Consider the following 15,701-nt stretch of genomic DNA (forward strand, 5'->3'; position numbering starts at 1 on the left):
AGAGAAAAACTGTGGCACAGTTTTGGGCTGAGACAATCTGGATTAAAACACAAGAATATTTCCCTCGTATTAGTACTTATAAACCTTGCTCTTGGACTCAAGGTGGGGAAGAGGATTCCCCCCAAAAGCATCTCTTTGCCGTTGTTCAGCTTCCGCCTTGACTGGGTTCAAGCTATTCTGGGGTGCCCACTTGGACAATGGTTCTAACCCCCTTGTCAAACCCAAGGTCAGATCCTGCTCCCTCCCCATCTCCTGCAAGTCATCTTTCAGCACATTCAATTCCTTCAGCTACTGTGTGTGCACCTCTGGGGCACTTACCCTATTTTACTCTGTATTGCACTTACTTCTCTCACTAGCCTAGCTTCACCTCCCAGGCAGGCATTGATCTTATACTTCCATGATGGGAGACTGGTAGGGTTCATCTGCAAACAACAGGTTTATTCCTTTTCAGTGAGGAAGAGGAGAAGCCCAGTGGCAACGAGAAACATCATGGGCACTGGGTCTCTCCACCAGCGTCTTCTTGGGTCCCCCATACATAACCTCTGATTTAGGCCTTCCCTCAGCCAAGCCAACAATAGAATCCGGCTGCTCAGCTCCAGTCTCTGGAGACAAAAGGTTCTTGTCTCTGTGTTTATCAGGAAATGGGTGGAAAAATCACCACAGCTACCAAGATCCCCCTGGCCTCTGGCCATTTGAAGGCCTGGGGCGAGAAAAGGAAGCATCCCAAATCCTTCCAGAGCAACAAATCCAAACTGTTTGCAGCTCCTTCCTCACTGTTTATGAATTTCCTTCATGGACAACCCCTCCAACCTCCCACCAGCTGGCAGGGGGTGGGCTTTGGATAGAAAAGTCAATGCTGAGTTTTAGCTGACATCCACTAACACAGGACATTAGTGGTACGCATTCCGTTCAAGGTTCCCAAATACGGAACGCCTTACCCCACCACTGGGAATGAGATTTAATTCCAACAAAAGAGGTTGACATGTACCAGCTGGTTGAGCACAGAGAAGACAAGAGTAGAAGAGGAAGGCTGTCTTCTGTTGTGGTATGGAAAATCCAGAGTGGGAACTGCACACACACACCTACGGGGGGCTTTAGCATTTGGTTCTCAACAAAGTTCTCATTTACCTGGAGTCAGAATGCATCAATGTGAGACTCTCCTGCACATGTGAATCAAGATCAAGGTGCTAAATTTTGTAAGGCATGCATGGTTTAATCTGGGCAAGCCCTATTCTGGCCTCCCCTTGGCTCACACTCTCCAGTGGTTTGGTAGAAAGAGCACCTGCAGTGAGTTGGAATCAACGCCTCAGTTGACTCTTCCTGTGAGGCCTTGGCCTATTATTATAGGCAACTCAGACTCAGTTTCCCCTGTCTCCAAAGATAGAGTCTTATTGGAAAAAAGAAGCTATTACTAAAACAGACAAAGCCTAAAAACAGACTCTAAGAGTCTGGATTGTTCTAGGAACTATGAGTAAAGATTTTGTTGAGAAGAATTTCCAGAAATTCAAAAAAAGAGCACATGGTGATGTGTTTCTATTCTAGGATACATGAAGATTATTCTATAAACACAGTTCTGGAGCTTTCTTGGGATGGTCCCTGGCAGGTCCTCACAGCTAGAGCATTCTCCATCCACCAATGGGATCTAGTCCCAACCTGGACTCTACAGCTTGCCATCCTCAACTTACAGATGGGATAAAGAAAGGCTGAAAAGCCCTCTCTCTTGGTATTTCTGTAATGGAGGCCTCCCTTCTTTATTCTGCTCATGTGAAGGCTTCAGCCTTCTCACATGATGTTACTTCAGTGGGCTTCAAAGGCAAGAAAGTTGCAGCCTGGGGCATGGCACTGCCCAAGGGCTCCGGCTTCCAGCTACACAGGACCAGTACAGGAGTCATCTTAAAGAATTAAGCACCAGGGGTGCCTGGTGGCTCAGTGGGTTAAAGCCTCTGCCTTTGGCTCAGCTCATGATCCCAGGGTCCTGGGCTCGAGCCCTGCATCGGGCTCTCTGCTCCGCGAAGAGCCTGCTTCTTCCTCTCTCTCTGCCTATTTGTGATCTCTGTCTGTCAAATAAATAAAAAATAAAATCTTTAAAAAAAAAAAAAAAGAATTAAGCACCAGGCAGAAGTCGGAGTCTTGCGTCTGCCATGGCCTTGCTCGTGAAGCAGTAGGTCCTTGTCTACGTATCAAAAAGAAAGCGAATACACCCCAAATATCAAGCAGTGGCCAACATGGTAGGCTTGGTGGGAGATGAATCAAGGGCTTGCTTGATCTTTGGAGGAGAGAAGTGAAGGGTCTGCCATCAATGGCTTCTGAAAAAATAGGAGTAGAAGAGGCCCCTTATGTGTAAAGATAAGAAAACAACTGCTCGCATGGAAGAGATCCATCTGATAAAAGTTGCTGGTACAAGGACCAGTTCCGATGTCTGTTTCAGACACATACATGCACATAGAGCCAAGGGAAAATTCCCAGAAAACCTGCCACTTCACTAATACCTACTAGTGGGCACCTGGATGGCTCAGTTTGATGAGGGAGCAGGAGGCTGGCTGAGGACAAAGCAAAAGCTGGCACCTTGCATCCCCCTCTCCACCCGCTCCCCTCGGTAATATGTGTGACATTCCTCAGGCACCTCTAACTGCCCTAAAAGAAAAACAAATAGTTAACTTGCAGAGATCACAGTCCTGCAAGACCGGAATCTCCCTTGGTTTACCAATGTCCTAGAGATCTACAACAAGGAAGCCATTTTAACAATAGCACAATTTCTAGAGGCAAATAACTCAGTTCCTCAAGCCCTAAATAAAGTTAAATTTCTTCTAAACCCAAATCTCACTAACAAGGACACTTGATAGGAGAAATGTGAAACTTTATTCTAGATCTCCAAGATAGTGTTGAGAATCATTCCCAAGCATATGGTCCACTGATACACATCTATAGGGTCTCACAAGAAGATTTTTACTACTAGTAATAAATAACCTTTCTCCCAACAATAGTTAGCCCCTCAAGGTCCTGGAGACCTTGCTTCCAAAATTCCTTAGAGACTAACATCACCCCCTTTGTTCTCACCTACCCAACTCCTGTGTATATAATCAATCACTCCTCAGGATAACAGGGCAGCAGCTCTTTCTGCCCACAGGTCCTGTCCCCGTGCTTTAATAAACCACCATTTTGCACCAAAGATGTCTCAAGAATTCTTTCTTGGTCATCGGCTCTGGACCTCAGCCCACCAAACCTCACCTAGGTTCTAGAACTTCATCATAAGGATCATTGTGTATTTATCTGAATCCGAGGGGTATTAGAGACTCTATAGCTCAGCTCCCTACTAAAGGTCAAAATGCTAGAAACTGGCAGAACAGGGTCCAACTCTCTGACTCGGGAGGTCTCCTACAGCATACAAGTTGATATTTTAATTTCTCGAGGTCTTTTCTCGTCCTTTAAAACTCCAAAAGGAAAAAGACTAATATATTGTAGGTTCTGAGTTTTTTTTTTTTTTAAGATTTTATTTATTTGATATATAGAGAGAGATCACAAGTAGATAGAGAGGCAAGTAGAGAGAGAGGGGGAAGCAGGCTCCCCGCTGAGCAGAGAGCTCGATGTGGGGCTCGATCCCAGGACCCTGAGATCATGACCCGAGCTGAAGGCAGAGGTTTAACCCACTGAGCCACCCAGGCGCCCCTAGGTTCTGAGTTTTATTCCTGTCCTCGACTCTCTCTGCTGCTCTCTGAGGGACAAGGGCTCAGCTTCCTCGAAATGATTGCTAAAAGCATATCACAGAGGATTTTTGTGAAAAAACGTTCAGGGCCTTCGGTAATTTTTCAGCTCTATCTGCAGGAGGAGAGAACAATGCAGAAACGGGACCAAAAATGCCTGTCTGCCTCCAGGCAGGAGGAAGCACTGCCATTTTCAGAGTGGAGACAGAACTGGTAACTTTGATGGCTTATGAACTTCCTGTCATTGAATCTCCAGTTAGAGATGAAAAGGATAGATATGGAGCCAATGTTGGCAGGGGCCTTCATGGATTCCGGTAAAACTAAGAAAGAGAAACAAAGAACACGTTGTCCTGGCTGCCCTTGGAGCTGAAAATAGGAGAAGGAGCCAGGGGCTGGAAGTCTTGGCCCACTGACCTTTGACCCTGAGCAGTGGCATGCACAAGGCTTCGCAGAAAGGGCAAGCACTTCATGGATTTGCAGTTCGTAATGTTTACGTGCTTTTGGTTACACTAGTGTTATTTCGCAACTGGGCTAAATCACCACTGCCTTTTAACCAAGCAAATATTTCACGGCAGAATCAACTACCAATGTAATAGCAAGGTAAGGTCTGTAAGGGGTAAAGTGTTTCTAAGCTAGAGTAGGCCATCATTAAAATTGTGTGCCCAAGAGTTATGTGGACACTGAAGCCAGCCACTAAATTGGAAGGTGAAATCCTTTGACAAAAATGGGATCAATTCCTAGGACACACTGCATTTTCAGGATGATCAGAAACATCCTTGTTAAATCTGTGAAAATCATGCATGATCTGCCATCTAAATGCACAGAAACAATGATCCTGGAATACTACATCACAAACTAATGACGTACTCTACAGTGACAAATGTAACATAATAAAAAATAAATGCACAGAAAAACACTGGAGGGATACACACAAAGGAAAAGAAATGTGACCATCAAAAAAAAATCAAAAAGTGATTTCGTCTCAGGGATTCATGGTAATCTTTTTATTTTTTATATTATGCTTTTTCTATAATGTACATATCCTACTTGGTCATCAAAAAAATAAATCATAAATGTTCTTTTTAAAAACCTTCCCCAATATAATAGATATCACCAATCAAAACAGACTAAAAAGGTGTTTGGGCATTTTTGATCTGGAGGCTTACCTCATTCTTTACTTAAGATTAATGTGGGGGTTCATCTTTCCTAAAACCACCCCTTACTTGGAATTACCTGCTTCGTCCATCAGGTTCCAGAACATCTAGTATACTCCACTATTACATCCATTGCATTCTATTATACTCCTTTACAATACTTCCTCCCTGCAGGCTCCACTGTCCAGGTATTTAAACAAACAGCACTTACTTAATACATATTTTCTTTAAGTTGAACCTAATTGTTGCTACATTGGTAACAGTATAAGCAAAGACTTGGTTCAATCCTCATAGAATTCTTTGAAACCATTTCCCAAACACCCAGCAGTGGCTTCAAATCAAGAAATAGTTTGCAGGGGTGCCTGGGTGGCTCACTGGGTTAAGCCACTGCCTTCGGCTCAGGTCATGATCCCAGGGTCCTGGGATTGAGCACCAGGCTCCTTGCTCAGTGGGAAGTCTGCTTCTCCCTCTCCCACTCCCCCTGCTTATGTTCTCTCTCTCTCTCTCTCTCTCTCTCTCTCTCTCTCTCTCTCTCTCGCGGTAAATAAATAAATTTTAAAATCAAAATAAATAAATAAATAAATCTTAAAAAGAAAAGAAAAGAAACAGTTTGGGAGGGTTGGGGATGAATGAAACTAGTCAAGGGAGAATATCCTCAATGGGCATGATAGGAAAATTCAAGTAATCTCTACACCCAACACGGGGCTCAAGTTCACGACCCCGAGATCAAGAGTCACACGCTCATCTGACTCAGCCAGCCAGGTGGGCCAAAGAAACTACATTTTGATAATACCAAACACCCATTTCAAGAGGTCTAGATGCTGCAAGATATACCCAGTACTCTGTGGCCAGTGATTACTGTGAGCTTCCCAGGTTCTGCTGAACCAGACACAAGCTCCTGGGAAAGGAGGAAAACCAGCCTTTGTGACAGATGCCACTTGCTCTAGGACAGTGGCCCACTCTCAGATGCTGTGGGACCTAAGGATGGGCTCCTGGCACCTGATCCAGTGGCCTGTGGCCCATGCAGCTCTGCAGACATGGCAAAAGAGGAAATGTTTGCTTTGCTAGCTGAGTACCCACGACACAGGCATTGTGAGAAGACAAAATGCAAACTGATTTTGCATCTGAAGACTTAATCTTGCTTCCCGACGACCTCTCAGGAATACAGTCTGGAAAAACCTTTTGAAAAGCAGGTATAGATTAACCAAGAATGATCGCTTTGTATCTGACTTTGCAAGAGGAACGATGGACAGGAATAATAGGGAGTGACGTTAAATTCTGTGTCTGAAGTCACTGCAGTTGAGAACATGTATTTAAAAGAAAAGAAAATGTATTTTTTTAAACATGGGAAGCAGCATTGGATGCAGATGTATCCTGAGTTTCAGGGAAGAATTAAAACTCTCACTACAGTTCTACTGGTTTTATGCACATATATTTCTTAGTTATGATGTGGCTAATGGCCTGGTCAAATTAAATCATGAGATGCTGAATACTTCAGCATGTAAGTATTGAACAAAGTAAAGCATAGAATAAAAGAATCCAAGACATGGAGAGTATTTCATTGGTGGTTTTTTTTTTTTCCTGTTACAAGTTTATGATCTAAGATTCATAAGCAGAAACATAAACAATAAAAGATACATATATGTCTTTTATTTACACTCATAATTTCTAGATTGTCTTCTCTTTTTATCTCCTCCCCCCAAATATTCCTTTCCATAACTTCATGCTTTCCATAAATATCACCCAATGAACTGGCTGTAAACATGCCTCATGACTTTAGCCTTGAACTTAAACATGCAAGAACTATAAAATGATGTTCTGTTAAAACTAAAGAGTTCCCATTCCTGACTCCCACAGCACTGAGATCAATACTTGAGTCACAACATACAGGTACCCTTACCTGTCTTCACCCATCATGCTTCCAGAAGCTCTAAATCCACACACCCATCCAAATAACTAAAATGAAAAAGCAGCCAATTCCAAGTGTAGACCAGGAGAACAAAACATTTGGAGCTCCCATGTTCTGGTGGTGGTGGACGTGTGAATGACTGCTGACTGGAAAATTCTTGAGCACCATTTACTGACATTGAATATTTAACCATCCAACAACCCAACATCCCCACTCCTATATTCCTAAGTGAGGTGTGTCACCAAAAATCATGCACAAGAATGTATGTAGCAGCATTACTCAAAATAGCCCCAACGTGGAAACAATTAAAATATCCATTAATAGTAGAATGGATGAACTAATTGTGTTGGGTTCACACAATGGAATAGCACACAAGATGTCAAACAAAAGAAGTCAAGAGTTAAAAGAGCACATGCTGTATGATTCCAGAGATATGAAGCTCAAAACAGGCGAAACGAATCTATGGCAATAGAAGTGAGGAGTGTGTTTCCTCTTGGGGTGCACAGCACTTGTGGGGTTGCTCAGAATGTTCTGTGTCTTGATCTGGGTGCTGCTATGTGGTATGTTTACCATTGAAAATTCATCTAGCTGCATGCTTATTGGTGTGCTTTTCTTAATCATGTTTTACTTCAGTGGAAAGTTTTGTTTTTGTTTTTGTTTTTTTAAATAAAGCAGCACAAAGTGAGGATGGGTTGCTCCAGAAGGACATTGAGCAACTATTATAGTCACCATGGTACTTCGGGAGACTTACTGGAATAAAACACTGGGCATCTCTTCCCCAAACTGTAAGCCACTGATCTTTTCTTCTGACCTTGTGTTCTAACATCAGTCAAGTGGAAAAAGTGAAGGGTGGTACCAGGGACCAACAATCTGAGATTCTTGGGGTATGGGTATTAATGCATAGTCGCTGGCAAGCTGAGAACTTCCTGGGGCACACAGACCCTTCCAGTGGTGATGACCAACAGCTACACTATAGGAGTGGGCAGAGCTGGCCAAGGTATTTTTGAATTCTGCACGACTGATTCCAGGGTTGGGGGAGGACAGGTTGGGGGTAGAGTTTCAAAACCCTGGGCATCCCCCTCAGTGATCTACTCAGGCTGGAGTGCACCAGCAAGGTGACAAGAAGAGTGAGGGAAGTGAGGACGAGGGCAAACAAAGGTAACAATCTGATGACCTGGTCCAGCCAGGTTCCCCACCAACTACCCCCACCCCCACAGCCTGCAAAGCCAGCCTGAGCCTCATCTCATGAAGTTGCCTGTTGCTCAATCCCTCTATTCTACCTGAGGACAAAGGGAACTTCAGAGACTTGTCTTAGCCTAGAGGTGATGGGTCCAGATGGCCCATGGGGGTGGAGCACTGCCTACAGCAGGCCTGCTGTGCTGGCCCCAACTACAGGCAGACTGCAAAATCATGGGGGAGGGAGAGGAAAAGCACAAAGCCTTTATTTCCTCACACTCTAGTCTTGGGGGGCAATGAAGTGGAGAGAAAGAGGAAACAAGAAATAGCAGGAACAAGAAATCCTTGATCCCTCTCCTGGATTCCTAGTCTTTTTTTGGTAAAACGTTAGCAGAGGACATGGAATTGATTTAATCAGATGCTCCTCTATTGGCAGATGTTTACAACAGGCTAGAACCCAGAAGTGATGGAGGAAGCGTGGCTGGCACATAACAGGAAGGTGCCCTGGGCCCTCTTCTTTGCTAGGGAGCCAGCTTAAGGCCCATTGCACATTTTCAACTTCTGATTTATTTATTTATTTATTTTTTATGCACCAGCTAACTGCTTTACAGGGTAATGTCTTGTTTCTGCAAAAGGTTTCTGATGCTTTAATAACTTTAGAATCTCCAAAGGGCTGGCATCATTCATTTATTCATTCATCCAAATACTTACTGAGTGTATGCTACACGCCAGAAACTATTCTAAGGCCAAACCCACACTCTCAGTGCGCTTCCCTCCAAGTGCTGAGAGGCAGAAAATGCACAATTTAAGCAAGTGACCATGTATGTCAATCTGTACAAGTTTTATGAAGAAAAATCAAGTCAGCTAAGGTGACCGAAGAAATGAGGGTCCCAAGGTGAATGCTTCCTGGAGGAAGGGCCTTCTAGGCAGAGGGAACAGTAAGTGCAAAGGCCAAGAAGCCTTTGCCTTCCGGGCAAGTAGCCAGTGGGGCTGGAGCCCAGGGACAGAGAAGGAAGAGGATGTAAGAAAGGAGGGTGTGGGAATGTGAGGAGTCAGAGCCTGGAGCATCTCAAAAGCCATGGTGATGATTTTGGTTTCAATGAATGAAAAATACTGAAGGGCTTTGAACAAAAATGACATGACTTGGATTTGAGTTAACGAAAGTCAGATCCTTCTCCACGCTGCTTAAATAACAACCCAGGGAAGGCAGGATGGGTGAAAGCAGAGGCCTGGGCAGGTGTCTCCTGCAGTGGTGCTAATGGGGGAATCTTAACCGGTAGAACTGCCAGGGTCTGGAGATGGATGGAACACAGGTATGAGACATGGAGAGGCAAGAGGGATGGCTGTGAGGCCCAAGCACCTGCAGCCGTGGTCACTGGGATGGGGAAGACCAAGGGGGAAGCAGGGTTGTGGAAGGAAGCCAAGGACTCAGTCTTGGTCTTTGTAAGTTTGAGATACCGGAGGTCAGGCTGAATAGACAGCTAGATGGAAACATCTGGATTGAAAAATAGGACCAACCTAGGGATATAATTCGGGAATCACCAATACACACAGGGTATCAAAGCCACAAGACTGGAAGGGATTAACTATGAAATTACCAAGTTCTCTTTTATAAACAACATATGGTATGCACTCTCTGCCAGCATTGTGCGAAGTTCTTTACAGCTATTAACTCACTTAATCTTTCTTGCCACCCTCAAGTCAAGCTCTATTATTATCCTCATTTCACTGATATGTACATGGAGGCATGGAGACTTCGAAGTATCTTGCTCAAGGTTAGTGGGAGAGAGAAGAGGCCCTCGGGAGAAGAGAGGCTGTAGGCTTGAGCTCTGGGTGCTCTGGGGTTAGAAGGTGAGCGGGAACAAGCTGGAAACTACAAGCAGCCGCAGGTGAGGAGAGAGGAAACCAGGGAGTTTGGTGTTCCCAAAGCCAAGCCAATCGAGGGTACCCGGAAGGGAAGGTAGATCAACTGTGTTGGAAGACACTGACGTGTCAGGAGGTCAGAACTAACCACTGAATAGAAAAGTGCTATCTTTTTTTTCCACTAGCCTGGTTTTGAAATTAACTTCCTCCCATTTTTGAATGCAGGCAACAAATCTCAGTCGTCTGCACAGTAGCTGAGACTCTGTCACCAGCAGAACCCCCAAACATTTTCGTTGTTGGTGAGGAAGTACTATTTCTGGCCATCTTGGCTTCCAGATGACAGTAGTTCCTAGACCTTGTTATTTAATGTGTTAATAAAGAAGTACCCATGCTATGAAACCATGCATTTTAAGAATTCTGATCATTCCACTGCAACAGAATTATTTTCCCTATGTCCTCCTGCATATTTTATTTTATGCATTTAACATATTAATCTGAGAAGGGGGTCCATGAGCCATGAAAAGGTTAAAGACTATCTCAATATTAGCCACAAAGGAGCAAGCGAAAGCCAGTGCAGGTGGAGGAACAGCCTTCCTAACCTAGGGCACCAGTGTGGCACTCAGCCCAGTGTTCAACAAATGAAGGCATGAAGACACTTTGTGGTGACTGTGGCTGGGGTAGATGAGGCTGTTACCACAGCTCACACTCGCCGAGGATGCCACAAAGGAAGGCAACGTCCCTGCATCTGTGCAGCAACCAGAACATGCCCAGCCAAGGTCCCGGGGGTGGGGGGGCAATCCCCCTTCTCTCTGCAGGGGTTTCACTTGTGGTGGTTCCCCTGCTCTCACCAACCCCTCTCCTTTCCTTCCGTCTGTCATTTGGACTGCTCTGTGCCAGGCTGCCCTGCTGTTTCCCTGTGGCCAGAGCTCTGCTCTGCTTTCATTTTGGGAACAACAGAAGGTCCTCTCTATCTTACCTCTCCAATATCTGACCACCCAGACATCATCAGGCAAAATAGAGGAATTAATAGCAAAGTCACCACTCCCTGCTTCGGCAAAATCAGCGAGAGACCCCAGCACAGAAGCCCATAGCCTCATTAGTCACAAAAGTCCCACATCGGTAGAATGAAGGCCCTCCCGGAGGTTCAGCTCTGAGTGTAGTTAGGAGAGTCAATGAGCTGGCAGTCGTGACGCACTTAGAACAGTGGCCGGAACACGGTAAACGCCGTATGCATTGTTCAAAAAAGACAATCTTGCCTTTTCTCTTTCTTCCCCACTGAAAAAAGCAGCAAGTAAAATGCATCTGAAATCTCATGAATTCATTGCTAACCAACATAGCATTCAAGAGTAAGTGACATTAATCGGAAAAACATTGCTATTATGGAATGCTTACAGTCATTCTTAAATTTGAAAATAAAAAGACAGCGATGTTAATGACAAGATGGCAGCCCAGCTCTCCCAGCCTGGTACCTACAGCAGTCAGACATCGAGATCGTGATGTGATGGCCGCTGACACAACATCACGTCTTCTAGCAAACCTAGCATCCCTGGGCCTTGCACATGGGATGGGGTCGGAGGGAGGGGGGATACTGCCACTGGTGTCCATCACCTGCAGAGTTTGGGGACTATCTGCAGTGCTATGTTCCCTGGATGGAGGAGAAATCAGCCACTGAAGCTCTCTTCTTTGCCCTTTGGCACCAATCCGGACTCCCACTTCAAGCTCAACGACGCAAAGGGGAAAGGGAAATCCCCTGACTAAAGGTCCACTTCCATTGAGTTTGGCGCTATTCTGAGTGTGAGGTGGAGAGTCTTTAATCAAAAATCACTGCACATTTGTTTAGTTGATGGAGAAAAAAAGGTCAGCCACTGAGGTCCAGGGAAATCAGACAGAATGCCTGGGTACTGCTGCAAGAAGCATGGGGACCATCTGGTCTACCCCCTGGCTTTTTTTTTTTTTTTTTTCCCCTGTAGAGTAGGGAAGGAAATGGAGGGCATGTAGCATTTCCACAGCTAAGGGGGAATACGGTTCCTCCAGAAACACAGGAAAGTTAAACTACCGCCTTCCAGCTGCAAAGTGCCTCCTTGCAATTGCCTGCTCTCCCTGCAGTCTAGGGCAGGGAACAAGTTGGGCTGGTTTGAAACTTGCCTGGGCAACCAGCACAACCTGGTTCCCCTGCCCTTGCAGGATTCCTGCCTGTCTCATGACTCATGAGCAAAAGCCACTCCGTGAAGCTCACCTTCACACTGCATTAGGCTCCCTCGACCCATTTCCTAGGGAAAGAGGGGAAAGCTAAGAATGACCCTATTCTCGCAGGCACCCGGTGTCTGCATCATTTTTGTAGTGACTATATTCTGTTGCCTTTGCTAGCAATGAATTGCAGTATCCAGGAGCTAAGATGCGGTTGGAGTGACCTCCTCCAGCCTACCACCCCCACCCACCCTGACCTCTGCACTCCCATTTCCCTGATAAAGACCAGTCCCTTACAATTTACTCAGATCAGGTGCGACAGGAACACAATTATGTCGAGCTTAACAAGCTTCGCATGTTGCCCCCCATGTTTCTTAGTTATTTACAACCACATCCCAACTCTAACACACTGGGTCATATCTTAGACTAATGGCTATGGTAAGAACTGGGGTATTTTTCTGACCTGAGAACGCAAAATGAGTCCATCCTCCTTAGGACGCCCCTTTAAGCCTTCTGGAGACTGACACGGGCTACACTGAATTCTATTTTGCACGCGGAGGATCCTGCTGCGTTATTGTTTCCAACACTGTGAGTAGGTGGATACGACAGACAGAACTTTAGGTTTCCGGGTTCTGGTGCCAGGAGGCATTGAGAGTGTGGAAAGTTCAAGTGCCTTCAAAGTGATTAAAATAAACAGACAACTGGTTCCTGGGCCACTCCCACCTCCTACAGAGAGCTTCATCAGGACAGGCCACCACACTCCCAGTTCCCAAACTTCTGAGAAGCCACCGAGACGGCAGTCCTTGTAGCTGCTAGGGTCCACTTAGCCCCCATCTGACGCCCGGCACCTGATCGTCTCTGTCACCTGTGGGCTTTGCTGGGTTCCAGTCCATTCTCCAGGCTGACATCTGTCTGCACCATCTCCTGTTTCAGTTCTCCGATCTCCGAGACGATTGTATCAATGAGCTATTCAAAGACAAAATAGTGTGACGTCAGGCAGTGGAAGAGGCGTGCCCAGAGCCAGGGAGCTTCAGCCGCTTCCATAGGAGCGCAGAGAAGACCACCTTTTTTTTTTTTTTTAAATCCTGGCTGTGTGAATTTCCTCTGCTCAGACGAAAGAAAATAAAGAGGGTGGAAGCAGCTTTTTCTCAAAAAAAAAAAAAAAAAAAAGAGGAAGAACTTAGGTTTCGGTACTGCCCTAAGAAAAAGGATATGACACCCAGTTTGGTTTCTCAACATGAATACAAAGAGGAATAAACAAATCCTGGTAAAAACCAGGCTTCATTTTGTCAAAGTCAAAACTCAAGAGGAATTCCCTGAATTAAAATTTATACAATCATTCCTCTGGTGACAGAAATAAGCATATTTGTTTTTCTTTTGGTAAAGATTTTAGTTATTTGAGAGAGAGAGAGCATAAGCAGGGGTAGGTCAGGGGAGAAGGGCAGAGGGAGAGGGAGAAGCAGACTCCCCACTGAGAGGAGGGCCTGATGCAGGGTTCCATCCCAGGGCCCTGAGATCATGACCTGAGCCGAAGGCAGATGCTTAACTGAGTAAGCCACCCAGGTGCCCCAGAAATAAAAATATCTAAAAGGCATATATAGTTTGCAATCAATCTCTAGACATTAAGTTATTCATCCTATTCTTTGCTTTTTATTTATTTATTTTATAAAGAGGACTGTTTGGAGAAAGAGAAGAGGGAGGGAGATGTGCTCTCCTCTTTCAGAAGGTTCATGCTGCTTGTACCCTCTACCCACACAACTGAGAAGAGACTACATCAGCCCCTGAAGGCTGGTCTAAACTCTTGAGCCCACCGAACTCCTCAGCCAACAGAATCCTTCCTGGTGCTAACTAGGCACTCTCTGTGTCCAGCCCTGTTCTCAAAGTATGTCACTGCTCATTAATTTTTAAAAATTATAGTTATTTTTTACCTATTATTTATGTCATCATGCAATAGATTTAACAGTTTCTAAAGAAATATTTTTTTAAAAAATTTCTCCATTTTAGGGGTGCCTAAGTGGCTCAGTGGGTTAAGCTTCTGCCTTTAGCTCAAGTCATGATCTCAGGATCCTGGGATCAAGCCCCTCAGCGGGCTCTCTACTCAGCAGGGAGCCTGCTTCCCCACCTCTCTCTCCCTGCCTCTCTGCCTACTGGTGACCTCTCTCTCTGTCAAATAAATAAACAAAATCTTTTAAAAACTTCTCCATTTTAATTCCCAACACAGCAAGCATCTATAGCTATAATCCAAATGAACGCAAGCTCTTTGGGGTCCTCCATAATTATTAATAGGATAAAGGGATCCCAGGGCTCTAAACTCTGACAATCACTATTCTAGCTAAAGACACGTGTTGTCTTTCCTCAGCAGATTTATCCCACCCAAGTGCTGGCCGAAACTTCATCTAAGCTTACAGGCTGCTCAAACATTGACCCCATCTATTCATTCATTAATCCAACAAACCTTTATGGGCACCCACTTCATGGCAGGTGCTAAAAGCATGAAGGTGGACAGTTCTCACAGAGATGATATTCTGGTAGAGCACAGACCACTTCCCTGAATACTGAGAAGTGCCAGAATGAAAACAGAACAGGGTGATGCTGTAGAGGGCAGCTAAGTGGCCACCATGCTAGGTAGGATGGGCTGGTTGAGGGTGGATCTTGGAGGAAGCGATGGAGCCCTGAAGGACAAGGGAGCCATGAAAAGATCAAGGGAAGATCCCCCCATACAGAGCAAGTCCCCGAGGCTGGGGAAGCACGTGGCAGGAGAGGAAGGACCAGAGCTCATTGGCATTCTAGATCACAGTACCCATACATTTGAATTTTCTATGCGAAGAACCATGAAAGGGCTTTAGGAGGGGAAGAAATTTCCTTTGTTTTAGGTTCTAAAAAGATCACTTTGGCTGCTGGCTAGATATGGTTTGTAAGGGCAAGAGGAGAAGAGGCAAGACCAGTCTGGTGGCAACCAGTTTGGATACAGGCAAGAGAGGTCCAGTGGCTTGGACCAAGGTGGTAGCAGACGAATTCGAAAGAAGGGGGGATATCTAATAACAGTTTAACACAGAAATTGATAGGCATTGGTGGACTTGATGTAGGAGAATGGGAAGAGAAGACTCAACAGAACTCCTAAGTTTTTGACTTGATTATCAGATAGATAACAGTGCCCTTGACGGACATGAGGAAGGGTCAGTTCTGAGGAAGAAATTGAGTTGGATATTAGGTCAGTTATGTCTTGATTTTCTTATTGGCCATTCAATAAATCTGGCATGTAGTTTTTGACATTCAGTGTGGAGATAATTACACATTTGGATCAGCGGCATATGTGTTGGCATCCCAAAGCCCTGTCACGGGGAGAGATGATCTGAGGGGAAAGTGGACATGGACCAGGGGTCCTTGAAAATAGCTCAGCATGCTCCCAGTGCTTGGAGGTCAGAAGAAGGGAGGCCAGCCAGATCCTCCATGCTTGAGCCATCCTTGCTGTGTGCGCCTGGGATGCAAGCTGTAGGCGAACATTCTAGAAGCACTGAGGACCCGGAAGAGAAAATGACCAGGAGATCCCTTTTATATACATATCCCACGGGCAAAAATTTAAAAGTCTGATAATATTTGAGAATATGAGAAAACGGGAAGCCCAAGTCCTGCTAGAGGAGTCTTATTTGCAGAGCCCACTTTGAAGAGCAATATAGCAACATCTGAGAGAGTCAGAGACATACAGACCTC

At 45.1% G+C, this 15,701-nt stretch overlaps 1 protein-coding gene across 6 annotated transcripts in view; it reads right to left on the reverse strand.

The window, feature by feature from the left end:
• The window catches only part of RIN2 (Ras and Rab interactor 2), a 222,561-nt gene that overhangs the window by 52,176 nt on the left and 154,684 nt on the right, over positions 1-15,701 (reverse strand). For 3 of the 6 annotated variants that reach the window (XM_045981050.1, XM_045981051.1, XM_045981049.1), the window contains one exon: positions 12,856-12,956. The exons of 2 other annotated variants lie outside the window; for them this stretch is intronic. In XM_045981050.1, coding sequence (XP_045837006.1) covers positions 12,856-12,956 — 101 coding nt within the window. One more of the 6 variants, XM_045981052.1, reaches the window with a different exon arrangement.

Source organism: Meles meles, chromosome 16 (genome assembly GCF_922984935.1).
Source record: "Meles meles chromosome 16, mMelMel3.1 paternal haplotype, whole genome shotgun sequence".
In the NCBI taxonomy this organism is placed as follows: domain Eukaryota; kingdom Metazoa; phylum Chordata; class Mammalia; order Carnivora; family Mustelidae; genus Meles; species Meles meles.